The sequence below is a fragment of the Neomonachus schauinslandi genome, chromosome 4 (genome assembly GCF_002201575.2).
Source record: "Neomonachus schauinslandi chromosome 4, ASM220157v2, whole genome shotgun sequence".
In the NCBI taxonomy this organism is placed as follows: domain Eukaryota; kingdom Metazoa; phylum Chordata; class Mammalia; order Carnivora; family Phocidae; genus Neomonachus; species Neomonachus schauinslandi.
The window spans coordinates 143,665,565-143,691,691 of NC_058406.1; the positions used below are offsets into that span (position 1 = coordinate 143,665,565).

Genomic DNA, 26,127 nt, shown 5'->3' on the forward strand with positions numbered 1-26,127 from the left:
GATCTTTGTTAATACCTTCATTCTACTAACTTTGGGCATCATTTGTTTATTTTTTTTCTAGTTTCTTGAAGTAGAGAGGGTTGGTTATTTGAGATCTTTCTTGTTTCTTGATGTAGGTAGGCATTTAGCTGTATGAACTTGCCTTTTAGGACTGCTTTTGCTACATCCCATAAGTTTTGGTATGTCGTATTTTCACTTTCATGTCTCGATGTTTTGGGCATTCTCTTTTGATTTCTTCTTTGATTCATGGTTGTTCAGAAGCAGGTAGTTTAATCTCCACATATTTGTGAATTTTTGTTTTCATCTTGTAATTGATTTCTAGTTTTATACCATTGTGTTCAGATAAGATGCTTGGTATAATTTCAGTCTTCTTAAATTTATTAAGACTTGTTTTGTGACCTAACATATGATCTATCCTGAGGAATGTTCCTTGTGTACTTGAGAAGAATTTGTATTTTGTTGCTTTTGGATAGAATGTGTGTATATGTGTGTATGTGTATGTATGTACATATGTATGTGTGTATACATAGTCCATTTGGTCTAATGTGTCATTTAAGACCATTGTTTCTTTATTGATTTTTCTGTCTGAATGATCTATTGATGTAAGTGGCATATTAAAGTCCCTTACTATTATTGTATTTCTATTTCTTTCTTTAGGACTGTTAATATATGCCTTATATATTTAAGTGCTCCTATGTTATGTGCATATATATTTACAAATGTAATATTCTTTTGGTGGATTGACCCTTTATCATTACATAATATCTTTCTCTTTTTTTATAATCTTTGTCTTAAAGTTTATTTTATCTGATATAAGTATAGCTACTCTAGCTTTCTTTTGGTTTCTACCCAGTCTGTGTCCTTATATTTTAAATGAGTCTCTTGTTGGCAGCATACAGATGGATTTTTTAAATCCATCCATCCACTCTGTCTTTTGATTGGAGAATTTAGTCCATTTACATTTAAAGTAAGTATTGATACATATGTGCTTTTTTATGTGTTGTTGATTGTTTCCTGACTGTTTTGTAGTTCCTCTGTTCCTTTCTTTTTCTCTTTCTTCCTTTGTGATTTGATGTTTTTCTGTAGTGGTATATTTCAGTTTTTTCTCTTTGTGTGTGTATGGGTGAGGGTGTGTGTGTGTGTGTATCTACTGTAGGTTTTTGCTTTGTGGTTACCATGAGGCTTACATAAAACAATTTATAACAGTCTGTTTTAACTTGATAACAACTTAAGTTTGAACACATTCTAAAGCTCTACAATTTTATTCCCTCACCCCCGTGAAACCTTCTTTGTTATAGATGTCACAATTTACATATTTTATCTTGTGTATCTGGTAACAAATTACTATAGTTATCATTATTTGAATACTTTTGTCTTTCAACCTTCATACTAGCTTTATAAGTGATTAACCCTCCACCTTTCTAACATGAGATTATTCTGAATTTTACTATACATTTACCTTTACTGGTGAGATTTACACTTTCCTTTGTGTTCCTATTAATAATTAGTACCCTTTCATTTCAGCTTAAAGAAGTTCCTTTAACATTTCTTGTAAGACCAGTGTAGTGGTGCTGAACTCCTTTTGCTTTTGCTGCTCTGCAATACTATTTCTCTCTCCAATTCTGAAGGACCTATTGCTGGCTAGAGTATGCTTGGTTGGCAGTGTTTTTCTTTTAGCCCTTTGAATATATCATGCCACTCTCTTCTGGCCTCCAAATTTCTGCTGAAAATCTGCTGATAGTCTTATTAGGGGTTCCTTTGTACCTAACAAGTTGGGTTTTCTCTTCTTTTAAAAATCTCTCCTTGCCTTTAACTTTTGACAGTTTAATTATAATGTGTCTTGGTGAGGTTAACTGTGGCTTCACCTTAATGGGAACTTTATGGGTTTCCTGGATCTGTATGTTTGTTTCCTTTCCCCAGGTTGGAGAAGATTTCAGCCATTATTTTTCCAAACAAGATTTCTGCCCCTTTCTCTCTTTCTTCTCTTTCTGGGACCTGTATAATGTGAATGTTGGTCCTCTTGATGATGTCCTATAAGTTTCTTAAGCTATCCTGACTCTTTTTTCATTCCCTTTTCTTTTTGCTGCTCTGATTGGATAATTTCCACTGTCCTTTCTTCAAGTTTACTGATCCTTTCTTCTGGTTCATCTAGTCTGCTTTTGAAGACCTTTGTTGTACTTTTCACTTCAGTTATTGCATTCTTTGATTCAATGACTTCTATTTGGTACTTTGTATTTTGTATCTTTGTGAAATTCTAACTTTATTCATTTATTCTTCCAATTGGCAGTCATTTTTATAACCATTATTTTGAACTCTTTATTAGGTAAATCACTAATCTCTATTATGTCTTTTTTCTAAAGTATATTACCTTATTCTTTCATTTGGAACATATTCCTCTGTTTCTTCATTTTTCTTGACTCTGAGTTGGTTTTTATGCATTAGATAAAACAACCACTTCTTCCAGTCTTGAAGGAGTGTTCTCATATAGGAGATGTACCTTATCTTTCAACCCTGCCCTAGCTCTTGGTTGTCTTCAAATCTTGTTCAAGTAGCCCAATTTATTCTAGTGGCTCCCAGTAATTGTGGATGTGATAAGACTGGTCAGTGTCTCAAAGGGGAGGATCTCAGTCAACACTGACAGTTAGGCTATAGCACAAGACCCTTAGGTAATAGCTTTCAACCTCTTTCAGGAGAAGATTAGATGATGGTTATTTCTGTCTGCTCCCTCTGCACTGATCCCTGGGTATTAGCCACTTAAGAACTGTTTCTTTCTTTGCTACGATCCTGTTGAACTCAGGAACACAAGCCCTGCTGGCCATCAGAGCCAGGCTATCAAGGGATGTGCCCTCTCGGCAACAACCCCAAAAGCATGGTGCCAAATGTATCCATAGCTCCTTTCTTTAAAGATACCAATTACCTGGGGTAGGGTTAAGAGGGAGCACATAGATGGTGATGCCAGCCTCCCCAGTCTCTGGAGAGGATTGTTGTTGGCCCCTAGATGTGTGTTTAATTACAAGCCTACCTCTTATGCCATAGCTATGAAGATAAGCTACTGGGCCTTTTTTCTCAGAAAGGCTATGGGTATGTTTCAGTCTGCCATCTCTGTGCTGTGCCATGGGGGTGGGAGCCTACCTAGTTAAGAACTCTTTCTCCTTGGTCCTATGAGGTCCACAAATGTAAGCCCCCCGGCCACTAGAGCAAGGCAATACAGGGATGTCCCCTGCTTTGCCCTGTACTTTGGTTGCATTTTGTACCTGAGTTATTGAATCATTGTCTGGAACAATGACCATGTGTATAGCAGTTGTTTGTTGGAATGTTTATTTCCCCTACCTGGTTGTAGGCTCCTTAAATATTCTCTCTTTGTATTCCAGGCTCCTAGTATAACCCATCTGGCTCACAGAAGGCACTAAATAAATGTGTTAAATCCTGGATTGACTAAATGAACCTTCACCATCATGAAGTGGAGGGTGGGGATTCTGTCCTTTTATCTATGTTAAATGTCTCTAGCTCCTTCATCTAATTTCCCTCTTTGAGTTCATTGGAGCCCTACTTGCCCTGGTACATGCCCCTTGGTAAGTTATAAAACAATTTGAGTGGCACTGAGCTGTGCCACCTCAAAATAACCCTTATACTTAAGCTCCTATCCATGGCTTGGGTGTTGTAGTTCTCTCTATTCTGAGACTTATTTTCTTTGTGTTCTAGTATATTGCTTGGGGAGTAATTTTTTTTTTTTTCTCCTAACTGCTTTGATAATTGAGATGAATGGGTAGATGAGTAAATGAAGGAAGCAAGGCTAGATAGGTGTCAGCTCAAAAACCTCATTGTCTTCTCATGTTCTTTATCAGCATGTACCTTCACAAACTTGATTTCACAGTGGAAAGGCAATTTATAGTCTCTCCAGGGGAACTTCATTGATTCAGATCTCTTGTTTATGAAAATATTTTAAAAGGTGGTGTTCCTTCATGTTTTGTTTTTTTAAAACCCTTATTTTTAAGCACCAAATTCTATTTTTCACTTAATATATTCTGCCTTCTTGCACTTGAAATCCCCATTATGGTCTTTTTTGAGTCTTTGTATATATTAAAAATATGCTAACAATTTTTGTTTTCAATTTTTCTTTATACGTTTTGCTTGTTTCAACTTAGTGTGGATTCTATTCTGCTAATTATTTTTGTGAAAGTTAATGTTCTGTAACCACATTAACTGCTTGCTAGTTCATGAACAATTTTGTTCACAGGGATTTCATTTATTACAAATAATGGTGACAAGGTCAGATATGTTGGTCAACACTCACAGAAAATCAACATCAGAGCCAAGAATTAAAATGTTACTGTCAAGTAGGTATTTAAGGAATATCTGCTTCCTTATTTATTTTCCAACTAATCCCTTCCTGAAAGAAGCCCTATGTGAGATGATTTGCACCACACATTTTTTAAGGAATGCATAATCAGGAATGCATTTGCTTTTTGTCAAAAATATGCCATGCATGGGACATCTGGGTGGCTCAGTCGGTTAAGCATCTGCCTTCGGCTCAGATCATGATCCCAGGGTCCTGGGATTGAGTCCTGTATCAGGCTCCCTGCTTCTCCCTCTGCCTGCTCTGCCTGCCGCTCTCCCTTCTTGTGCTCTCTCTCTCTGACAAATAAATAAATAAAATCTTTAAAAAAAATGCCATGCATTTTTAATCCATGTGCACACAAATTATAATTTGGCAATGATAATCTTGTTTTATTGCTCACCTGTGTTAATTTTTTTTTTTTCAGATCATTTCTGCATATCTACTAATCAATCGATGATACTTCCCATTTGTTATTAGTATTAATGTCAACAAATAATTCCATCTTGAGTATTAAAGTTTCCATAAAACATACTGAAATTTATCCCAGTGATCTCAAATAGCTTTTTGTTGAGTTTTCTTCTCATTCAATTTGATTCCATAAATACTTACGGCACATTAAAGAGAGGCAATAATAAACTACAGCTCATCCAAAGATGAGTTCACAGGAATGGTGAGGGCTAATGATTTTCTAGTGACTTAAAGTTCTAGGTCTTTTCAATATATGACTTCCTGTGAATTTTGGTTAGGCCAGATCTGTCATTTCAGAAATACAAAGATTTCTATAAGTAAATATGAGGTTTTGCATTTCTCTCTCCTGCACGTCAGCTTGTTTGGGAACAGTCTATATTCCATACTCCTAATTGTAACATCCAATGTATTATTTCTACCAATTGAAAAATGTGATAAACATCCCTTTTGCTTGCCCAGATTGTTGAAAAAAATTAAATCATAATAGGAATAATTACATGGGAGGTGCTAAGGGGGACAGCCTTGTGTTTTGTAGCATTATTAATTCTTAACCATGAGGAGAGCTTACCTTGCTTAAATGTCTCCCAGGAGAAACAATAAAATGTAGTTTAATTTTTTGCTGAAACTACTGCCTTAATGAGTGCTATAATATGCGGTTGAGAATAATTTTTTATAGTAACAGTCTTGTCCATAGATCCAGATTCATTTTTTCCTATTTTTGTAGGAAAGAGCATTTCTTCAAGGATAATGGTAATCAGTTTTTTTTTTAATGAAATGAGTAATATTGATACCCTAGTCTCTTTTGAAAACCTTCCAGTTTTCACTTACAGCATTTTATTTGTTTTACACATTCATGGAGTATATCATCAGTTTATTTTGTTGTTATTTTACGATAAAATGCAAACATGATTTTTTTTCAATATTTTTACTTTCAGAATATTTTTCCCAGCACTTGGGCGAATATGAGAATGTGCTAGCAGCACTTGAAGACCTAAATCTTTCCATCCTGAAGGCAATGGGCAAAACAAAAAAGGTAAGGAAATGTTGGTGTTTATTTTCTGTAAATGTCTTCTTTGAAAAAAATTTTCTTGAAAATCCTATTTCCTAACGTATCATAAAAGTATACATTGGTTTTTATCACTAATAACTTACTTTCTCAATATTAAATGAGCTATTGTAGTCATTCACAATACAATTACAAAATACTAGGTGTCAGAATCTGCTTTTTGCTGAGGATACAAAGATACAAAATCTGTTCAGGCAGCTCTTACTGTGGTCTCAAGACAAGTGTGTAAACAAACAATTGCAATATAGTACAACAGAGGGAAGCACAAGATGGGGCACCTGATTCATGCTGGAGGAGGTGACACCTGAGCAATTACAAATGAAATTATAGCTAGGGAAAGGTGAAACAGACACATGGAACAGCATGTACAAAGGCCCTGTGTTGGAAGGGGCAGGGAGTAGGCACAGGGCATTAAAGTAAATAAAGATGGTCAATGAGGTTAAAGTCTAGAACACTGAAGAATGGCATGATGTGAGATGTAACATGTGGTAGAGTGGGGCTGTACCTTTCGTGATTTTGTTGGTGAACCTGAGGATTTAGACCTGTATCCTAGATGGAAACAAATCAGCCACATTTTCAGCAAAGATATGGAAATTCATGCAGCCTTTTGAAAAGACCATATAAGGGGCGCCTGGGTGGCTCAGTTGGTTAAGCGACTGCCTTCGGCTCAGGTCATGATCCTGGAGTCCCGGGATCGAGTCCCGCATCGGGCTCCCTGCTCGGCAGGGAGTCTGCTTCTCCCTCTGACCCTCCTCCCTCTCATTCTCTCTGTCTCAAATAAATAAATAAAATCTTTAAAAAAAAAAAAAAAAAGAAAAGACCATATAAGAATTAGCTTGAAATTAGGGTGGGTGGGGAATATGGGGAATAAGATCAGGAAGATGAGTGAGGAGGCTAGTTCACTAACCCAGGTCAGAGATGTTGGTAGTTTAAAGGTATTGGCAGATGATATGGAAGAAAGGAAATTAACTGTACATATGTTGAGACCCTATCAGTAAAACTTGGAGAAGGCATGAATATGCGGGATGGGAGGACATGTCCAGGATGAATCCTGGTTTTTAGCTTGTATGCCTGGGTAATGGCACTAACTAGACAGAGAATGCTGCAAGAAGACCAGGTTTGAGGAGGTAAGATTATAAGTTCTCTCTTAGACATGTTGAATCTAAACTGCTTTGGGGACATCTAAGGAAATTCAAGTAAATGATTAGATACATGGATCTGAATCTGAGAGGTGAAGTCTAGATTGGACATATGTTTGTGAATTGTTAATACTTAGGCAGAGAACTTGAATGACATCATTTGGAGAGAGAATATATAGTAGAAAAAGGAGAGGACCTAACACTGAGCTTTAAGGAACTTCAAATTTTGTTGGTGGGTGGAAGAGAATGAGCCAGCATGAGAGTCTGAGAAGGAGTGGGCAGAAAGAGGAGAGGGAATCTGGGAGATTGTAGTGTCCAGGAGTTGGGGGAGAGTATTCCATGAAACACAGAGTGGTCGATAGCATTGACTGCTATGGAGGGGTCAAGAGAGTTGAGACTTGTCTGTCAATCAAAAAAGACGTAAGCATGTGAGGTACATAACAAGAAATAAAAATTTTTGAAGCTTATGTGGAATTTCTGGATGAGGACAGCAGATGTATGTGTACGTCACTGAACTCTGCTTACTTCCGAAGCCCCCAAAGAAAACTAAAATAAGATGTTTTTAATGGGGAAGTGACAGAAGTTGGGAACTGAAAAGCCAGTAAACAAGTGGTCGCTGGCAGCAGACCAGACACGTTTGACGGCTTGACTTGTAGTGGGAAAGCAGAATGCCCCAGCTTGGTTCTTAGAAAGGCTCAGGAACTTGGCACTATTGCCACTGGAAAAGGATGGGAATGGTTGGGCTAAACCAGGGGGACCTGTTGGAAATCTGTGATTGCCTGCTTTTCTCCACCCAGCTGAGCAGTTGCCTCTCGATCCACCCAGCTAGAAAACCTAGACTTGTTCCCTGGAAGGGTTAAAGGAGGGGTTCTCTGCTCCACAGCTGAGGGATTAAGTAAAAGTTTACAAACTAAATGAAAAGACCTCCAGCTTTCTTCCCCAAATTTAACTCCCAGAATGTTGGCCCCTCAGAGGGTTGGCATCCTGCAGGCAGACAGAAAGAGGTTGTCTCTGAGAAATCTTACCAATGCAGCTGGGAGTCTCTCTCCTGGTAGGTGGAGCTCAGCCTGCTCTCCCTCTCCTTCCCTTGAATCCTAAAAGCTTGTCCACAGCCCATCCTTAAAGATGCACAGTCAGCCAAGTGTCATCAAACTTCTTACAGGAAAGGCGGAGACCAAGACAAACCAGAAATGGGGGAGGGAGGAAGGAATGCACAAAGTAACACAGGGGCCTCCGCAGGAAGATGAAAACCCCCAGTCAGTCTCCTCAGAGGGACAAGGGAAGATGCTGTTTCCATGAAAAATACAGTGACAAAACAGAACAGATTCAAGAGCTCTTTGAAATTAAAACAAGAGAGCAGAAATAAAGACTTAACAGACATCTGGAAAATAAAGTTTAGAAAGTCTCCAAAAAAGTAAAGCAACAAAAAAAGCATAAGCAAATTGGAGCATCAGCCTAAGCTGTCTTATATCCAAATAACAAATTCCAGAAAGAGAGAACAGAAGAATAGAGTCTGAAATACATTTTCTCTTGATCTGTTAAGGTGTATTTGGAAAGTGCATAAGATTTTACTCCTTGGGACCTTCCCTCCAGAAATGGTAATTTTTTCAAACCTCTGCTTGGTGTGGCTGGCTTTGCTCCTTATTTTTTAGATCTCACCTTTAATACCATGTCCTCAAAGAGATCTTCTCTGACCACGTTATCTAAAAGAGGTTGTCTCTGAGTATCTCCTGTTCCTTGCTGGCAATGATCAGAACGAGTAACGATGCATTTTGTTTTCCTTGTCTGTAAAGAGGGAGAAGGCTGGTATCTTTTTGGAATACCCAGAGCCTCACATAGAGCCTGACAAAATGTACTCAAAAATTTATTGATTGGTTACATAAATTGACGTAAGTAGATATTCGTACAGCTCTAAAACTAAGTAATTTACTCCTGAAAGAAAATTGCTCCAAAGTCCATCTAAGAGGTGTTCAGATATCCTTTAATCGGAAGGAAAAGCAAGTATATAATCCTTATTTTCTCACAAATTATACTAAAATCATGTTCTTTGAATTAATACAGTGGGGCTTTGTGGGATTTAAATCAAGATCAATCTATTATTTTGGTCTTCGTTACAAAACCTATTTTTTTTTAAGATTTTATTTATTTGTTAGCACAAGAGGGGGGCAGGGTCAGCGGCAGAAGCAGGCTCCCTACTCAGAGGAGAGCCTGATGTGAGGTTCAATGAGGGGACTCTGGGATCATGACCTGAGCCAAAGGCAGACGCTTAACCAACTGAGCCACCCAGGCGCCCCCACAAAACCTATTTCTTAACAACGACCCTTAAAGATGCATTTGATCTATATAATCATATTGCTTAATCAAGACAAAAAGATTTTTTTTAAGTGGTCAAAATAAAATTAGGAAAGCTTCTTTGTGTGATAGCTCAAAGATGAATGAAATGCTAGAGTTTGACAGGTTTTTCAAGCCACTGTTGAACCAACCTCTCCATACTGTCTAGCACAATGAACCCTTCTGAGTGAGAAATCCAGCATTTCTTTTTGAGAATCTCTCTATATTTTTACCCAGATGAAAAGTCCTGTCTCAGTAGGGAGGGCTGACTGTTCTGGGCTTTTATGAAAAGTGAAATGCAAGCCATTCGTGCAGTACATCCGTCTGCTGTGTCAGAGAATGGAGAAAATGGATTCCAGCTGCTTAACTTAAACCCCAGGAGGTGACTCAGGATGGATACAGTCTGTCATTCCCCTCCTCCTCCTGTTTCCTTAACCCAAGCCTTTCTCTAGGTCCTCAGGGGTTACCTGGATGATTATTCTACTTTGCTTATTTTTCAGAATAAACACCATAAGTCAAATTCTAAATGGTCATTTGAAAGCCTTGAAAGTAGCTAAAAGCAAAACTCCCTATCTGGCTTTGGGATGTCACACACAAAAAAATACTGGGTTTGTCTGTTACGTTTTTCTTTCGACAGTGGGATAAGAAGCCAATGTACATCATTAGTATGTGATGTGCTTGTGATCTCAAAGCAAATGTAGAATTCTGATGCTGCAGTTAAAAGTCATCTTGTGTCATTTATATAAACAAAAATGGAATTCTGGGTTCCGGTAAACCTTTCTTAGTAAGGCTTAAAAAGGAAATGGTCATAAGCTAAAGTGAAGAATGGTATTCTTAAAATAATTACGTAGGTTATAAGTAATTACTTCACCTTGATGAGTGAATCTGGAAAAATGTCCAAAATTAGAATGTATACCTATTTTATAGTTTTCACCTGGAAGTTATTTTTCAAACAGGTACATTCTACATCTTCAACTATTTTAAGAAAAAAATAGACTTGAGTCCTAGTATCATTGGGTCTCTGTTTTTCCCTTGCTTCTTAAATCTGCCTTTGGATTCTGTAGACACCTTCATTTTAAACTTCCCATCTCTTCTTCATCCCTGTTTCCTTATATTTAGCATCTGGGCCCCCTGGGCTCCATATTCCTTTCACTTGTTAAAACCCACTATTTTTTTCATTATGAGAAAAGCCTGTGTGTGTGTGTGTGTGTGTGTGTATTCTTCTATGAAGAAGAAATAGCAATAGGTCTCAGAATTCCTGTCTGGGGAAAACATCATTAATTGCTACAATTTTATGCAGGATTTATCATTAAAATAAAAACTTAAAAATTTCCTTTGTTTCAGGCAAAATATAGGAACTGATATTGTACCATGTGTGGAATAGTGAAAACACCTTCACAGGTTCATAGAAGGCAGGCCCTTAATTCTTTACAGTTTCATTATAATCCTTTTAAGTATTTTTGAAAATGAAAAATATTCTTGGACTTCATAGTAACCATAGGAAAACAAGCTTATTTGACATCCCATTTGAAATGATCTGTCTTTTGTATGAGTGTGTTTAGGGAAGAGGAGGTAGACACTGGGGCCATGGAAAATAGGAGAAAAGTGCCTGGAGGTTGCAAATTTGGCCCAGAAAGAGAGAAGCCCTGTGTCAGGCTCATGTTTTAGAATCTTCCTTCCCACGTTGACCAGACTTGTGCCCAGTGCTGGCAAAGAGGAACCCCAGGCCCTTGGAAAGTCTACTCTGTTGTCATGGGACTTTCTCCTCCTGAAGGAATCTGCACTATCTGCTGACTCAGAGGAAGGACCCCTGGGCCAAGGAACTTGCCACCACTGTCTGAACAGGGAAAGGGCAGAACTGAGGTCAGAGAGCTGACCCAGTTTATGTGAGTATGACTCGAGGGATAATATAAAGGTGAGAAGAGGCCACTTTGAGGTTACTGGTAGGGTTCAGACAATGGTGCAGGTGATTGTTTGAGTCAGGACCATCAACTGGTGGCTAGGAGGAGGAGGGACCCCAGCTCACAGTGAAGTCTGGTCAGTCTGAGGACTTGGATTGGCACCCTCCCAGAAACTACATCAGTAGTTCTTCCTAACCATTGCTGGAACCCTGCCAAACTCCTGGCAGCTGACCTGACTTCCCTGAGCCAGGTTACCAGACAACAGTTTAGGGCTTGAGTGGCTATGAGCAAAAAAGGAATGAGGAATAACAATTGATGCCAACTGAAGTTTATATAGTACCTTCGAGTTTTCAGTGTGCTTTAATAGATGTAATTTCATTATCCTTCATAACACCCCAGTGAAGAATGTCAGGCAAATAAAAATATACTCATTTCAAAAATGGGGAAACTGAGTCATTAAGTAGTTAGTTGATTTGATATCATAAAGCTAGTGAGATTTAAACCCAGTTCTCATTGGAAAATTTTTTATTTAAGGTTTATGTGGTCCCATATAGAACATATTGCAAATTTGCAATTCTAAGTTGTATCATGGCACAAAAAAACGGTCTTTGAAATGATTGAGCTCTTCAGAGTTTAGTTGTGGATCAGCAAAGTCTGGAGACTTCTAGCTTCCATGGTTAAGTTATTTTCAACTTTGTTTTAGGCAAATTAACAAATAGGTTTCCAGAGCTTTGTGTAATATGTAAAGAACATATGAAAGAAATTACAGAAGCAGATAACTAAGTGCTAAAATAATAAACATTAAAATCAAATATGAATGGTGGATAAGCAAAGTTCTAGGCAAGGAAGTTCATACATTTTAAAATACAGTCTGTTGTCATCAGAGGAACAGATGGAACAGTTAACTAAAAAACGAAGTTACCTGCCACGTCAAACAAGAGAGATTTAACTTTTTACCTGGAGAGTAAAATATATCCAAAAGAAAGGCTAATCTACTGGAGATCAATAGGCAGAAATATTGGTGACCTTATGAGCTCTGGGTAGATTTATAAAGGATCTGAAAGTATCCAAATAGAAGCCCACCTGATTTTTTTTTTCCCCAAATAGCTAACTATTCGGACACTATTTCTTCATTTTTTTATCCCACTCACTAAAATGCTGCATTTACCATTTGTTAAATACTTATACTTGGATTTGTGCCCAAGGTCACTGTCCTGTTCCACTTTATAAAACCATACTGTCTAGTATTATTAATATGTTGTCTTAATTTTTGAATACTTAGGCATGTTTGAAAACGTGAAAATGCAAATCTACCCTTAGTGTTCTTTTCCAAAGAGTTGTTTTTCCCATGTTGCCATTTGTACATAAGTTTTATAGTTGCTTTCCAATTTTAAGGAAAAATTCCATGGCAATTTTTATGGATTTACATTAAATTTGTAACTTTAAGAGAACTGTCATCTTGGTAATATGCCTTCCCATGCAGGTACATACATACTTTTCCATTTATCCAAGCTTCCTTTGGGGTCTCATTAAGTTTTTTATGATACTTCATGTGGTTTCAAAACACATCTTGTTAAATCAATTCACAGATATTTTATATTTCTGTTGGTTTTATGAATGGCCTGCCTCTCCATATCCCTAACTTAATATTGGTGGTATATTGGAAAATGATTTTTTTTGGTATATAAATTTGGTAACTAGGCTAGCTACCATCTTAAGTTGCTACTCTGTGACATGTCATTTCTCTTCCTTTGCTGGTATTACGGGTTCTAACATTGAAATCCATGGCCACTTACTGGAAGAACCAAGCCATCCCTCTGTCTCCCCTTAAATCCAACTCTCTACTTAGTCTTTAGCTTTCTGACTCATCTTCTCCCATTTTTCTGATCTGAACTTTGAAACTGTACCTTATGCCTCTTGTTATGTAAGGTTTCAGATGCAAAAACAAGATGGACATGGTGTTAGACCTGTGTTTCCTGTGTGGCTCCAGGATGAGAGAGCTCGTGGCCACGTGGTTTTGTCTGCCCCCTGTGGAATGATTTATTCCGTGGTCTGACAGTTGTGTACTGGCACATGGCTTGTAGCTCTCATGGCCCTACAAGGTTGTAGTGTGGTCTGGGATCGCTGGTGTGGTTCAAAAGAGACACACTCCTAGGGTTTCTTTGGACTTGGGCAAAATGCAGTTTGAATTTTTATTATGGATCATATTTACTTTGAAGACTACAGACTGCCTGGAAGTAGCCCGACTTCTGGCAGTCTGGGAAGGGATTGTTTTCTGTAATTATACGTGTAGGTGATGGGATATTGGCTGTGTGTTACTCTGTGAGATTGAACCTCTTAGCTTTCCTTTTTGAACCAGAATTGTAATAATACTATAGCTGACATTTATTGAGTAATTACCACTTGCCAAAGACTATACTAAATGCTTTTGTATCTTATTTAATCCTAATATTTTATTAGGTAAGTTCTGCTTTGTTCCTGTAAGTATATAAAGAAACTGAGGCCAAAACAGTTTAGGTAACTCACTCAAGGTCAAAAATCTCAAACTGATGCCCTGCGAATTTCTTGCTAGACCTTCTAGGCTTGAAGCTATCACAGTTTCTGGCCAATTTCTCGAAAAGGTAAAAAAAAAATCACGTTTGGTTGGAAAAAATATATATATTTTTGGACTTGTTAGTTGCAATAGTTATCTACTGCTGTGTAACAAATTTCCCCCTAAATTAGCAATTATTTCATGCAGTTGATGAAGGTCAGGAATTTAAGAGTTGCTTAACTGGGTGATTCTGACTCAGATGATCATGAGGTTGTAGTCAAATTGCAAGTTGGGACTGCAAACATCTGAAGGTACTTGAGGAATACATCTTAGCAGCGCTGGCACATTCAGTCAGTTAACTTCAGTTCCTCCTCATGTGGAACTCTCCTCTGGGCTGCTCCTATGACAGCAGCTCGCTTTCTCCAGAGCAGGTCTTCAGAGAGAGAGAGACAAAGAGATATAGGCAAAGAGACAGACTAAAATGAGAGTGAGACTAGGGTTATCATATGATCTTGGTAGTAACATCCTATCCCTTCTATCACATTCTGTTCATTAGAAGAAAGCCCAGCCCACACCCAAGGGGAGGAAAATTAAACTCCATTTCTCCAAGGGAAGAATCAAAGAATACATGTTCCTATCTTTAAAACCACAAATACTAGTCAACTTTTAACTGTGTGTGTGCACACATTGAGATGGAATGGTGGAAGGAAATCTTTTTTTTTTCCTCAATATCTGCCTCCATTAAAAGAAACCAACTTGATTTTTTTTAAAGATTTTATTTATTTGAGAGTGAGAGAGAGAGAGAATGAGAGAGGGGGTAGGGTCAGAGAGAGAACACAAGAGGGGGTAGGGTCAGAGGGAGAAGCAGACTCCCTGCTGAACAGGGAGCCTGATGTGGGACTCGATCCCGGGACTCCAGGATCATGACCTGAGCCGAAGGCAGTTGCTTAACCAATTGAGCCACCCAGGCGCCCCAATTTGATTTTTAAAACTGGTCTACATGTCCATTCCTGTCTTAGTTGAATATTGTGAATGCTGAAAAATAGAATCAGCTATATTTTCTTTAGAAGGATACCTCAAGCCACATATACAAATGTATGCATAAAGAACTAAGTATCAATAGAGCTAAAATGTGTATACCAAGATAATACATTTTTTTTGTTTGAGTTAATATTAGAGGTGATTATTCTAAAACAAGCCTTAAAAAAAGTACTTCAAAAATACTAGCTTTCAGAAAAAATTCCAGTTTTTTAAGTGACTGAATGAAAATCCATGTCTCTTAGGAAGGGCTCAGTTCAGTCACCGATTGAGCGGAAATGCCATGCTGGGAAAAATGGAAAGGAATCCAAATTTTACAACACAGTGCTCTCAAGAGACTCACTCTAGAGCAGAATGGGTAATGTGGGACTGTGCGGGACTGTCTGCAGTGCAGAGCTGGGGATAGATTTGATTGAAATGGTTCAAACTCCTTACAATAAGAATAGAAAACAGGAAAACGTTGTTTTTGTCCTCCTAATCTGGAAAGTTATCAAGGAGTAAATGAACATTTAAGCTGAACTTCAAAAGATAGAAAGCAGGTCTATGGGCAGAGATTGGTAGAATAGAGTGGGACTGGCAGTCACTCTCAGGAGAATGTGTAACATAAGCAAATGTGAGAAACACGGTGTATTTTCATGCAAATTTGGGGAAGACCGTGTTTTTGAAGCATAAAGCTACTTTGGATGCCAGTGGATATTCAGGCTGAAAGCCAAATTGGCTGGGAAATTTAGAGTTTAATCATTAAGCAGCAGAGGGACACTGAAAATTTGACAGAATAGAGTTGGTCACCTGGGGGTCAATTCAATGAGCTCTTCCTTCTCTAGTATATACTTTTCTGATTTCCCAACTGTGACCTCAAAAATGAGGATAATGTTTATTATTTCAGTCATAATATTGATCTTTATTCTTTGAAAGAAAAGTTGTGTATACTATGCCATTTTATGCATATTTGTGTGTATGTGAATCTAGGTAGTTTTTATGAATTCTAGAAAGTTCCACAATTTTCAACAAGCATTACTTATTTCACATTAAAAATAGAATGGAATGAAGAATTTTTCTTATTTTTAAAAATGCCATTCTTGCTGTAATTCTTCTTTGGTTGTTAACCATCAAAATGAATTAAGAAACACAAAGCCAGCATTGCCAGCACTGTGTTATGTATTGGAGTGTATTTTTATGTGATCCAGGAGTAGTGGATAAAGGCCAAGAATTTTTGGCTTTCAACAACAAACAAAACCACAATTATGCAAAATGTTCAGAAAATATGTAAAGATTTCTTTGTTTTTCTCAAGAATATCAAAATATGTAGTTATCACTCTTCTTCACATAGTCATTTCATTTTTCTACATCATCTGAAAATCAGTATTTCAATTAAATGTAATTGTGGGAAGGCAGGGGTTCACTCACAGCTGTTATCTTGTGGGAGAGAAATGTATCTTGATTTATCTTATGATTCAGTCATATATGAACAATAATTTTAGTAAACATTTGTTAACCTCATGATTTCTAGATTTTTTTTAAAAATTAAATCACTAAATATCCCACCTATCAAATTCTTTATTAAATATCACACCTATCAAATTCTTTATAATATATACAATATTTAAAATATTATAACAATAAGTGAATATTGTAAGTGAAAAATCACCTAAATGACTATCACCCAATTTTAAAAGGGCCGTTTGGAAGGCAACAAAGATCTGAAGGGAACGTACTCTTTCATCCCCGTGGTCTAATTCCCCCTCTGTCCCAACAATTTTATCTCTTTATTTTTTTTATTAAAGATTTTTTTTTTAATTTATTTGACAGAGAGAGCACAAGAAGGCAGAGTAGCAGGGAGAGGGAGAAGCAGGCTCCCCGCTGAGCAAGGAGTCTGATGCGGGGCTCGATCCCAGGACCCTGGGATCATGACCTGAGCCGAAGGCAGCTGCTTAACCTACTGAGCCACCCAGGCACCCCTCAACAATTTTATTTCTTTAATATTGCTCCCATCCATCATCTTCTCTTTCCATTCCTGTCTGGGCTATGTGAGGCAGAACCACAATGATTCTCACTAGGGTTCTTTGCCACAGACACAGAATGAATTATTCTGCTTCCAGGGTGGTCTGTAGATCACACTCCACCCTAGAGGATGAGAAGTCTTTCCCCCAAAATAAGACTTCCCCTATCCTAAAACCTAAATGTCTAAAACCTTATAATGGCTCCCCACTGCCCTCAGGAAAAAAGTCCAGATGCTTTGCCCAGGACACACAAGACCCACCAAAAACTAGGCCCTCCTTGCTCACTGGGTACCACTGCTCGTCTTGCTAGTCCCACCTCTTGCCAGTGCTGGGGAACTTTTGTCCCAGCCATGCTTAGCCATTTACAGTTCTCTGAACTCCTCATAGTCTCTACCCCATTTTGGACTGCTATGTAGTGGTCCTTCCGAGTGAATAAATTCCTTTTCCCTTTGAGGTTCTTTCTCAGGGCTCCAATTACCAACTTTTCATCTGGCTGGTCCTGTAATATTCCTGGTGATGCTACAGGACGCTACTTGAATGTCACTTCCCCCTAGGAAGCCTTCCTTAACCCTCCAAGGGGAGTCCTATGCTCTCAAAGCACCTCACATGTCCCCATGAATGCTCCTATCAGTTCTTACTTATCACCCCAGTGTCTTGAAGTATCTTGTAGTGTTAGGGCTAGTTAAGCTGCTCAGTAAAATTTTTGACTGTAAGTTCACAGGAGAGGTGAGGATATACTGTGGATCACTGCTGATCATGAATCATCTGAAAGAGGAGAGGGGCTCAGTGCCTGCAGTCCAATTTTGGATAAGTTGGCTAAAGTAACCGTGTATTCCAGGGGACTAGGGAGAAGGTAAGGAGGGAACAGGTATGTGGGATTTCCACCGAAGACTGTTTCTGAAATTTGGAATGATTACTTGCCTAGGGCAGCAGTATACTCTTTCTGAATTTACTAACTCCTGGAATGAGAACTGCCTACTCTAGCCTGCCTGGATCCCACTCATGCCAGAGGAAGTCAGGGTCCCCGGCAAAGGGCCAGATGTATCTTGTGACCAACTGGGGAGCACTGGAAAAAAGAAAGGAATTAGCAGTTTTAATCATAGTGCTCATACAGTTTTGTGCTTTATGAAGGATGCAGATTTTTTTAAACTGTAGGTCAGCATCAGGTTTCTTTACAGTTGGATTTTTTTCCTTAGTCCATTATGTTGAAGTTGCCTTTCAAATGTGTTTGTCTATGACATATTTTCAGTTCACGATCTTCTGTTCTGACATTTTTAGAGCTGTAACCAAAATTATAATGTGGCAGAACATGATAGGTGCAGGTGAGTAATATTTTTAGAGTTTCTTAGAAACAGAAGCCTCATTTTCATGGTGATAATCTAAAGAGCAAGGAAGAAAAGACACGGCATAAATATCATATAAATTGGCTTGATAACGTTTAGTTACATTTTTAGCAGTTCCACACGTTTTCCCCCACATAAATATTTTTTAATAATGCTGATGATACCTAGAGACTGATTCTCTCAGTAGGGAAGGAAATACGTAATACTAGGAAAGAGAGAAACCTACCTTTTTCTCCTGGTGAGTTCTGCCTTTGAGGTCTGCGTTGGTCACCCCTATTCAATAGCATATGGAAAACTGTCTTCCCCCAAACTGTGTAAATCAGGATATCTACAGAGATGGGTCTGGAAAGACCCATTTTGGAATCAGGTAAAACTTGACTCGCATCCCAGTTCTGCTACTTGCTAGCATATGCCTGAGTTGACCTCTCTGTGCTTGTTGGTTCTTCATTTGCCAATGTGAATAACTGTACATCCCTCCCAAGGATATGGGGAGCATGAAGTTAGATCACACACACAGGGTGGCTGTCACTACGTGTGGTCCATAATAGGGAGTCAAGAGAGACGGGTTATCTGTTTACTTCTGGGGTCTCTCCCAACTTCCAGTCTTTGTTATTGAAAAAAAAAAATGCTAAGCATGTGATTTGGAGCTTTATACAGATATGGATTATTTCTTAGAATAACAACTAAAACATTTTGTGTCTACAAGGTGGAGCAGCTGACTGATAATCTAAATAAAAGTTGGGGATGTCGATCCTCCAAAGAAATTAAAGTTTAGCGTTCTGATTTTTTTTTCATGGATAATGGGAGTGCTTCATGAAACTTTCCTTCCTTGCAAGGATACACATTTCAGCTGACTTATAAAAACCAAGTGAAGAGTTGAAGTAAATGAACTGGTTTCTGGGGGAACTTCAGGCTGGTGAGTCCATAGACGTACATGCATAACTCTGAGTGATCAACCAAACAGCTACTTATGGGCAGAGACGTGATTATGTGGAGGTGCAAATGTCTGTCAATAACAGAATTATAAAAACCCAACAGAAATTAATTCATAACAATATAGAGGAACAACTGAAAAGGAAACACAGCTCCTAGTCAGCCATCTCCTCATTAATATGATCAAAACAGATCATCTGCAGCGACAGAACATACACTCCTACAGCCCCCTTGAAAGCACAAAGGAGGGGTGTGGAACCTGCCTACCCAGAGTTATAAATAGCTCCAGGAGCAGAATCCAATGCCTCTGAATCCTAAAGAGATTCAGAGTTGCCTCAACACTGAGGAAACAGACTTCTTTTGAAAAGCAGTAAGCAAACAAAAAGTACAGTGTGGGGAGGGTAACAGTGCTTTCTCAATCGAACTGAGTAAGTACACAAGAAGCGCCTGCCACATTCAAGGTGTTGCAGATGTTACCAAAAGGAATATAATATGGAACAAAAATTAGCCCCTACCCACCAATGAAGTGATATGATAAAACATTTGTGTTAATAGAGAAAGCAGTTGTCCATTTGATAAAGAGAAACAGGAGGAAATGGTGTGAACCTCTTCACTACCCCACAAGGTCTAACGTAAAACAGTCAGATCTTCAGCCTCTTTACAAGGAGGGATCTGTAATGAGGAATGGTTCCATGGCCATAGGCAAAGGGTAGTGGCTGGAAGGGGCTGTTTTATTTCTTATTCTCTGCTTTCACATTTGCTCATGCAAATCAGAGGCGCAAACAAAGCTCAGTGAGCTGATCATCGGTAAGAGGACAGTTCTTCCAAGTTACTCATTGTACACAAAGCTAGGCGGATAGTCTGTATTTTGTGCAGCCTAAGAGACCTTTTGCAAATGAATTTTAAAGAATTATGAAGGAGAAAGCAGGAATAAAAGTCCCCTACTTCAGTTTCAAGCTAAATCCCTGGCAGCGCTTTATCTTCTGTTCCCACAGTTCTGGTGGGGATTGTTTGAGGAGGAGTTAGGATGCAAATTCACTGCAGATCCACCTCTTATCTGCAATTCTGAAATCCAGAAAGTTCTGAAAACTGAATGCTTCAGTTTCCTTGTTGTTTGGTCAGCTTAGCACCAAAATCCACTTGGTTACAAAACCTATTTTAATATCCAAGATTATGCTGCAAAAATATGAATATAGTCATTATGGGGTAAGTATATGTTGTTTGTATGTGTGTACATATCAGATATTGCCTTTCTAGTTTCTGAAAAATTCTGAATTTTAAAACACATCTGACCTCAGTATCTTCAATGACAGATTGGATTAAGATGGCTACATCATAATATATGGTATCATAATAGGTCTTCTAATTACTTTTAGATTATCAGATTGTATGCTTCAGCAATGCTGAAATGTAATATTACCTTATGATTAAAAAACTACCAATTCTTTGGGGAGTTCATTGCATTTCAAAAAGCAGCAGCATGCATCAGGCATAGACAAGTGAAAATTGACCCCTTGTACTCTGGGGAAAGTATGGATGGATTTATTGACCTCTCAAAAATGACACTCTTATGAGACTGAACTAATTATGTTTGTGGCAGGTATGCCAGCATGTAATGAATTAAGAATGCCTTCACTTGTAGGCTTAATTTACTAAGGAATCTGGAGCTGCCTTCTGAAAATCACTATGGACAGATGATTTAGATGGCTTTGAGAATAATCAGTTGGTTTAAAAAGTAATTCATTTTTTAAATTCCTTTTTCTATTTACTATTGCTAAAGGATTAGATGATTGTTTCCTTGCAAGCTCTGTATCCTCTGTAGTATTCTGTGGGCGTTCTCCTAGTTATAGCCCACCTTTCCGTAGGAGGTAAAGAGTGTGTCTTCAGCATGGGTCTGACATCTGGAAAGTCTCTTTAATCAAACTACAGTTGAAAAAAGCCCACAGTCACATGCCTAACTGTGGAGTTGCACTTTAAGCAGATGAAAAAGCTAACCGCCAAGCCTGGGAGTTCTCACTGGCAATAAGTTCAGATAGGAAGGAGTTAGGGTCTCACCCCAAGATCCTGTCTGCTCTCATCCCTCTTCCACCCATGTCTACTTGGGGCCCCAAATCCAAATTGAAAATATAGCCTTATCTTTAGACCGGGAGAAGTACCACTAAGAGATTGATACTGATATTCTCCCAACTCACTGAAATCAGACATTATATTAACCATTTAGGGACCTATAAAACCACAGAGCCCTGAAAAATGAACAGATCAGTATTTGGGGCCACCTAGAGCTGAACATTTCATAGAAGGCCCAAAACTTCAGTAGAAGCAGCAGCTCCCAGGACATTCTCAGCTGCACCCAGTGGCTGAACCCAGAGTCCTGCTTGCACCATGATCTGACCAGTTCTCTTGCCTGGTTCTTTGCATCTTCCATGCCTTCACTATCTCATGCCCACCTGACTTTTCCACACAGAATCCAATGTAATTCTTGTTAATAGGGACACCTACTATTTACTGAGCATTTAATACATACCAACTCTTGAGCATACATTAACTCCTCTTTTAGCCCAACTGCACCGAGGCACTCACGATCAAGCACCTGACAAATGATAGGTACTCAATCTAGGTTCTCCCCTATCTCTTCACCTCCCCTAAGAGTTGGTTTGGTTCATCCTGAGATTTCTTCATCTGGCACAACAAATATTTATGGAGTACTGAGTCTGCTCTAGTTCGCAGACCACAGATGCCAAGATGGAATTAGGAGTTGAAGAGATTCCCCATGAAGGGAGAAGGGAAGACGAAACAAGAGTTGTGGGAAGAACCTTCCGAGTGTGATGCAGATCTGGCACCTAGACAAAGACATGAAAGCAGGGCAGGAAGAGCCGCCAAGAAAGTCCTGACCAGGCCAGTGGGGAGCCCACATCAGGCAGAAGTGGCCCAGCTCTTGAAACTTCACTGTGCTCCATCAGTGGCTGGGAGTAGCCTGCAGAGAATGGCATCAGCAGGAACATTTCAGAGGATTCCTAAGATGCAGCAGGCTGTCACTTAAGCACACCCTGTCAGCGGCTTCTTGGGGCTCCTCCATGCCCACCTCGAGAATGTGGTTTCAGAACAGGGACAAGGATTCAAGAATTCTTGAAAAATTCACCTTTAAATATCCATTTCTCTTAAGTCTCAAAGGTTTTCCAGTCTTTAGGAGTCCCCAGTGTTTACACGGTTTTAAAAGCAAATGTCACTGGGAAGGAAAAGACCTAAAATCTTTGCTATCTAATAACTTTGCAAAAGATGGTTGAAGGTCTGTTGAGAGTACAAGGATGGGACCCACCATTTCTGAGCACACATTAGTAACAAATGAGGTGCTATCAAGGCACCTTCTCTCATCAGAAGGAGTAAAAACTTCCCTCTGCTGTTCTCTGAGAGTTTACTTAGTCTTCCCACATTTTAATTATAGAATCATTTTCTTCATTTCAATGAGAAAATAGTTGCTCAACAGTGAAGCAGCTAACCTCGTCCTTACATATTGAAGTGGGAATATTCAAGGATCGCGTGCGATGTCAGGATGCCTGGAGCAGAATGACCATGATTCTGTGTGTTCTGCATCTCCCCATGTTGACCTTTTTTTTTTTAAGATTTTTTTATTTATTTGCGAGAGAGAGAATGAGAGACAGAGAGCATGAGAGGGAGGAGGGTCGGAGGGAGAAGCAGACTCCGTGCTGAGCAGGGAGCCCGATGTGGGACTCGATCCCGTGACTCCAGGATCACGACCTGAGCCGAAGGCAGTCACTCAACCAACTGAGCCACCCAGGCGCCCCATGTTGACCTTTTTTTGAGGTCATATAGCAAGAGGGTAGAGCATGCATGAGACAATTTCTTCACCTGTCTAAAAAAGAGTAAAAAATGGTTTTCTTTGCATTCAGCATTAGATGAACCAGTGAACACAGACCTCGCCCCTTCTGGGATGAAAGCTGAGACCAGTGTTCCCATTTCATAGATTTGAGAGGGAAAAAACACAAGCGAGTTAGTGGATGTACCTAAAGTCATACTGTGAGTTAATGGCCAAGACTGTCCTCCATAGAATCACATCCTCCATGAAGATCAAAAAATATTATTTAGAACTGGGTAGAAATACTCAAATTAGTTCCTTCCAGTCCAATCACTAAACTGTTAACACCAAAAGCCTCTTGAGAGCATAATAAAGATTATCATTGTAACCTTCCAGGTACAGGATTCTACATCTGTTGCCATGGCAAAGGAGCAAAAATCTAAGCTTCTCGTTAAAATGAATCCTTTTGTTAAGAAATAATCAAGATTCCTATCAGAGTTTTATCACTGTCTTAGTCTTTTCATTTTTTATACTACTTCAGGCCTGGAGCTCAAAGTGCCTACTTGAAATTGGCTTTTTGTTGTTTACATAATAAGTGAATTAATTTTGCTCCATTGGTTTCTTGATTATTTTTTAGTAATATAAATGTACTTTAATCATTCTGAATATTTGAATATTTTTATTTCCGTGGTGACAAATTGATGGATAGTGAGGTTATAACATATTTGTTCTAGAATCTTAATTTTAATTTCAATATTAAAATTTTTGAGTGATTCAGTAGAGAACACAAAAAAACCTCTCAAATATGAAAGAGGAATAGGAAATTATAAATTAAATAACTCTCAGCCTAGAGATACTAATTCCAGTATAGACTTCCATAAATCTTTACCTGAAGGCTGTAAATATTTCTGAGAAAAACCTTCTGAGGCTGATGCTAAGTGTCTCTGTTCAAGAAAAACGGGTTTTTAGGAATTATGCTTTTTGCTATTATTTGCTTAAAGAAAAATTCAGCTGCAGTTCAGATGACATATTTCCTCCTCTTTAATTGCTTATTTTCTGTTCTGAAAAGCTTTCCTTCCAGCAGTGGTCTTAAGGGAACAATTTTATAATCAAGAGCCTCTGCCCCTCAGAGCCTCATGAGGCCAGCACCTCTGTTTCTCTCCAGAGATGCTTAACACTGACCCAGGAAGGATCAAGGGGCTTTTTGTGTTTTAAACACTTTTTGATAGGAGGCAGAAGGAAAAGGACACCTGTATTCTCATCTAGTCTAGAAGGGTTCTGTGATCTTGAGCAAGTTATACTTGATGTGTTTGAACCCCATTTTGGAAATGAGGAATTTAGGTTCATTGGCCCCTTCCAGCTCTATAATGCATTGCCTTTGATTGATTTGCTGATTGCTCATGAAATTGAGTGGCTTTTGATCCCAAATTTTGTTTTCCATGTCGACAGACTATATATACGCTGTTATTGTTATTAAATATCTCTTCCATTCAAAATGAGCCTTTTTAGTCGTTATATACATTTAAGGGAGGTTGCAAATATTCCCTATTTAGTAAGCTCTATGTTTGTTTGTTTGTTTATTAGCTCTGTGTATATTTAGTGTTTGGTTAAACTTTATTTGCACTCTTTATGTTTTGTGTGTATTAATGTAACGTGTTTGTTGAATGAATGCTTTTTAATCTCTACAACTGCAAAAGCAGGTGGTATATTTTATTTCCTTCTTTAATGCACCTTCACAGTTATATTTATGAAGGGATATTCAGTAAATAAGAGGTACTCCTATACATATTTTATCCTTTCCTCTTTTTTTCAAAGTAAAGATTAATCCATGAGCTTGAAAATAAAGCTTTTGTTTAAAGAAAAAAAAAAAAAGACTCGTGGTGAGAGTCATTTGAAAATAGAGGTTTGGAAAGGTTTCTTTTGTTCTGTGTTCTCAAACTTTATTATTTTTACTTATATATTTTACTGTGGTAAGAACACTTAAAATGAGATCAATACTTTTAAAGTTTTAAATGTACCATACATTATTACTGACGATAGGTACAACATTGCACAGCAGATCTCTACAGCTTATTCATCTTGCTTAACTGAAACTTAGAGCCTGTTGATTAGTGACTCTCCATTTCCCCCTCCCCACCAGCCCCTAGCAACCCCCATTCCACTCTTTGAGTCTTTGAATTTGACAATTTAGATACCTCATATAAATGGAATTTTGCAGTCTTCATCTTTCTATGACTGGCTTATTGCACTTAGCATAATATTCTCAAGGTTCATCCATGTTGTCACATATTACAAAAGTTCCTCTTTTTTAAATTTAAGGCTGTGTAGTATTCCACTGTCTTTATAGACCACATTTTCTTTATCCATTTATGTCTCTGTGGATATTCAGGTTGTTTCTACCTCTTGGTTTTCATGAATAGTGTTGTAATGAACATCGGAGTGCAAATAGCTCTTCAACATCATGATTTCAAATCTTTTGAATAAGTACTCAAAAGTGGGATCATTGGATCATATGGTAGTTCTGTTTAATTTGGGGGGAACCTCCATACTAGTTTCCATGATGCATCAGTTTGCATTCCCACCAACAGTATACAAGGGTTCCAATTTCTCCACTTCTTTGCCAGCACTTGTTGTCTTTTGTTTTTCTTTTTATAACAACCATGCTGAGGTGCTATTGTAGTTTTGATTTGCAATTCCCTGATAATTAGTGACATTGAGCTTTTTTTTTTTTAAAGATTTTATTTATTTATTTAACAGAGAGAGACACAGCGAGAGAGGGAACACAAGCAGGGGGAGTGGGAGAGGGAGAAGCTTCCCGCTGACCAGGGAGCCCGATGTGGGACTCGATCCCAGGACCCTGGGATCATGACCTGAGCCGAAGGCAGATGCTTAACCATCTGAGCCACCCAGGCACCCGACATTGAGCATTTTTTTCATTTGCCTTTTGCTTATTGATGTGTCTTCTTTGCAGAAATAGCTATTAAAGTCCTTAAGCTCATTTTTAATTGGGTTATTAGGTTTTTACTATTATCCCTATGTACTTTAAGAGATTAACCCTTTATCAGATATGTGGGGTGTAACTATTTTCTCCCATTCCATTGATTGTTTTCTTTGTTATACAGAAACTCTTTTGTTTGATATTGTCCCACTTCTGTATTTTTGCCTTTGTTGCCAGTGGCTTTGGTGTCACATCTAAAAACCCATCGCCAAGACCAGGGTTAT

The 26,127-nt window shown here is 38.4% G+C and overlaps 1 protein-coding gene across 1 annotated transcript in view; it reads left to right on the forward strand.

The window, feature by feature from the left end:
* NECAB1 (N-terminal EF-hand calcium binding protein 1) overlaps positions 1-26,127 on the forward strand; it is a 192,317-nt gene that overhangs the window by 93,488 nt on the left and 72,702 nt on the right. Inside the window, exon 5 of the mRNA XM_044914252.1 lies at positions 5,743-5,840. Coding sequence (XP_044770187.1) covers positions 5,743-5,840 — 98 coding nt within the window. The remainder of the gene's footprint in view (positions 1-5,742; positions 5,841-26,127) is intronic.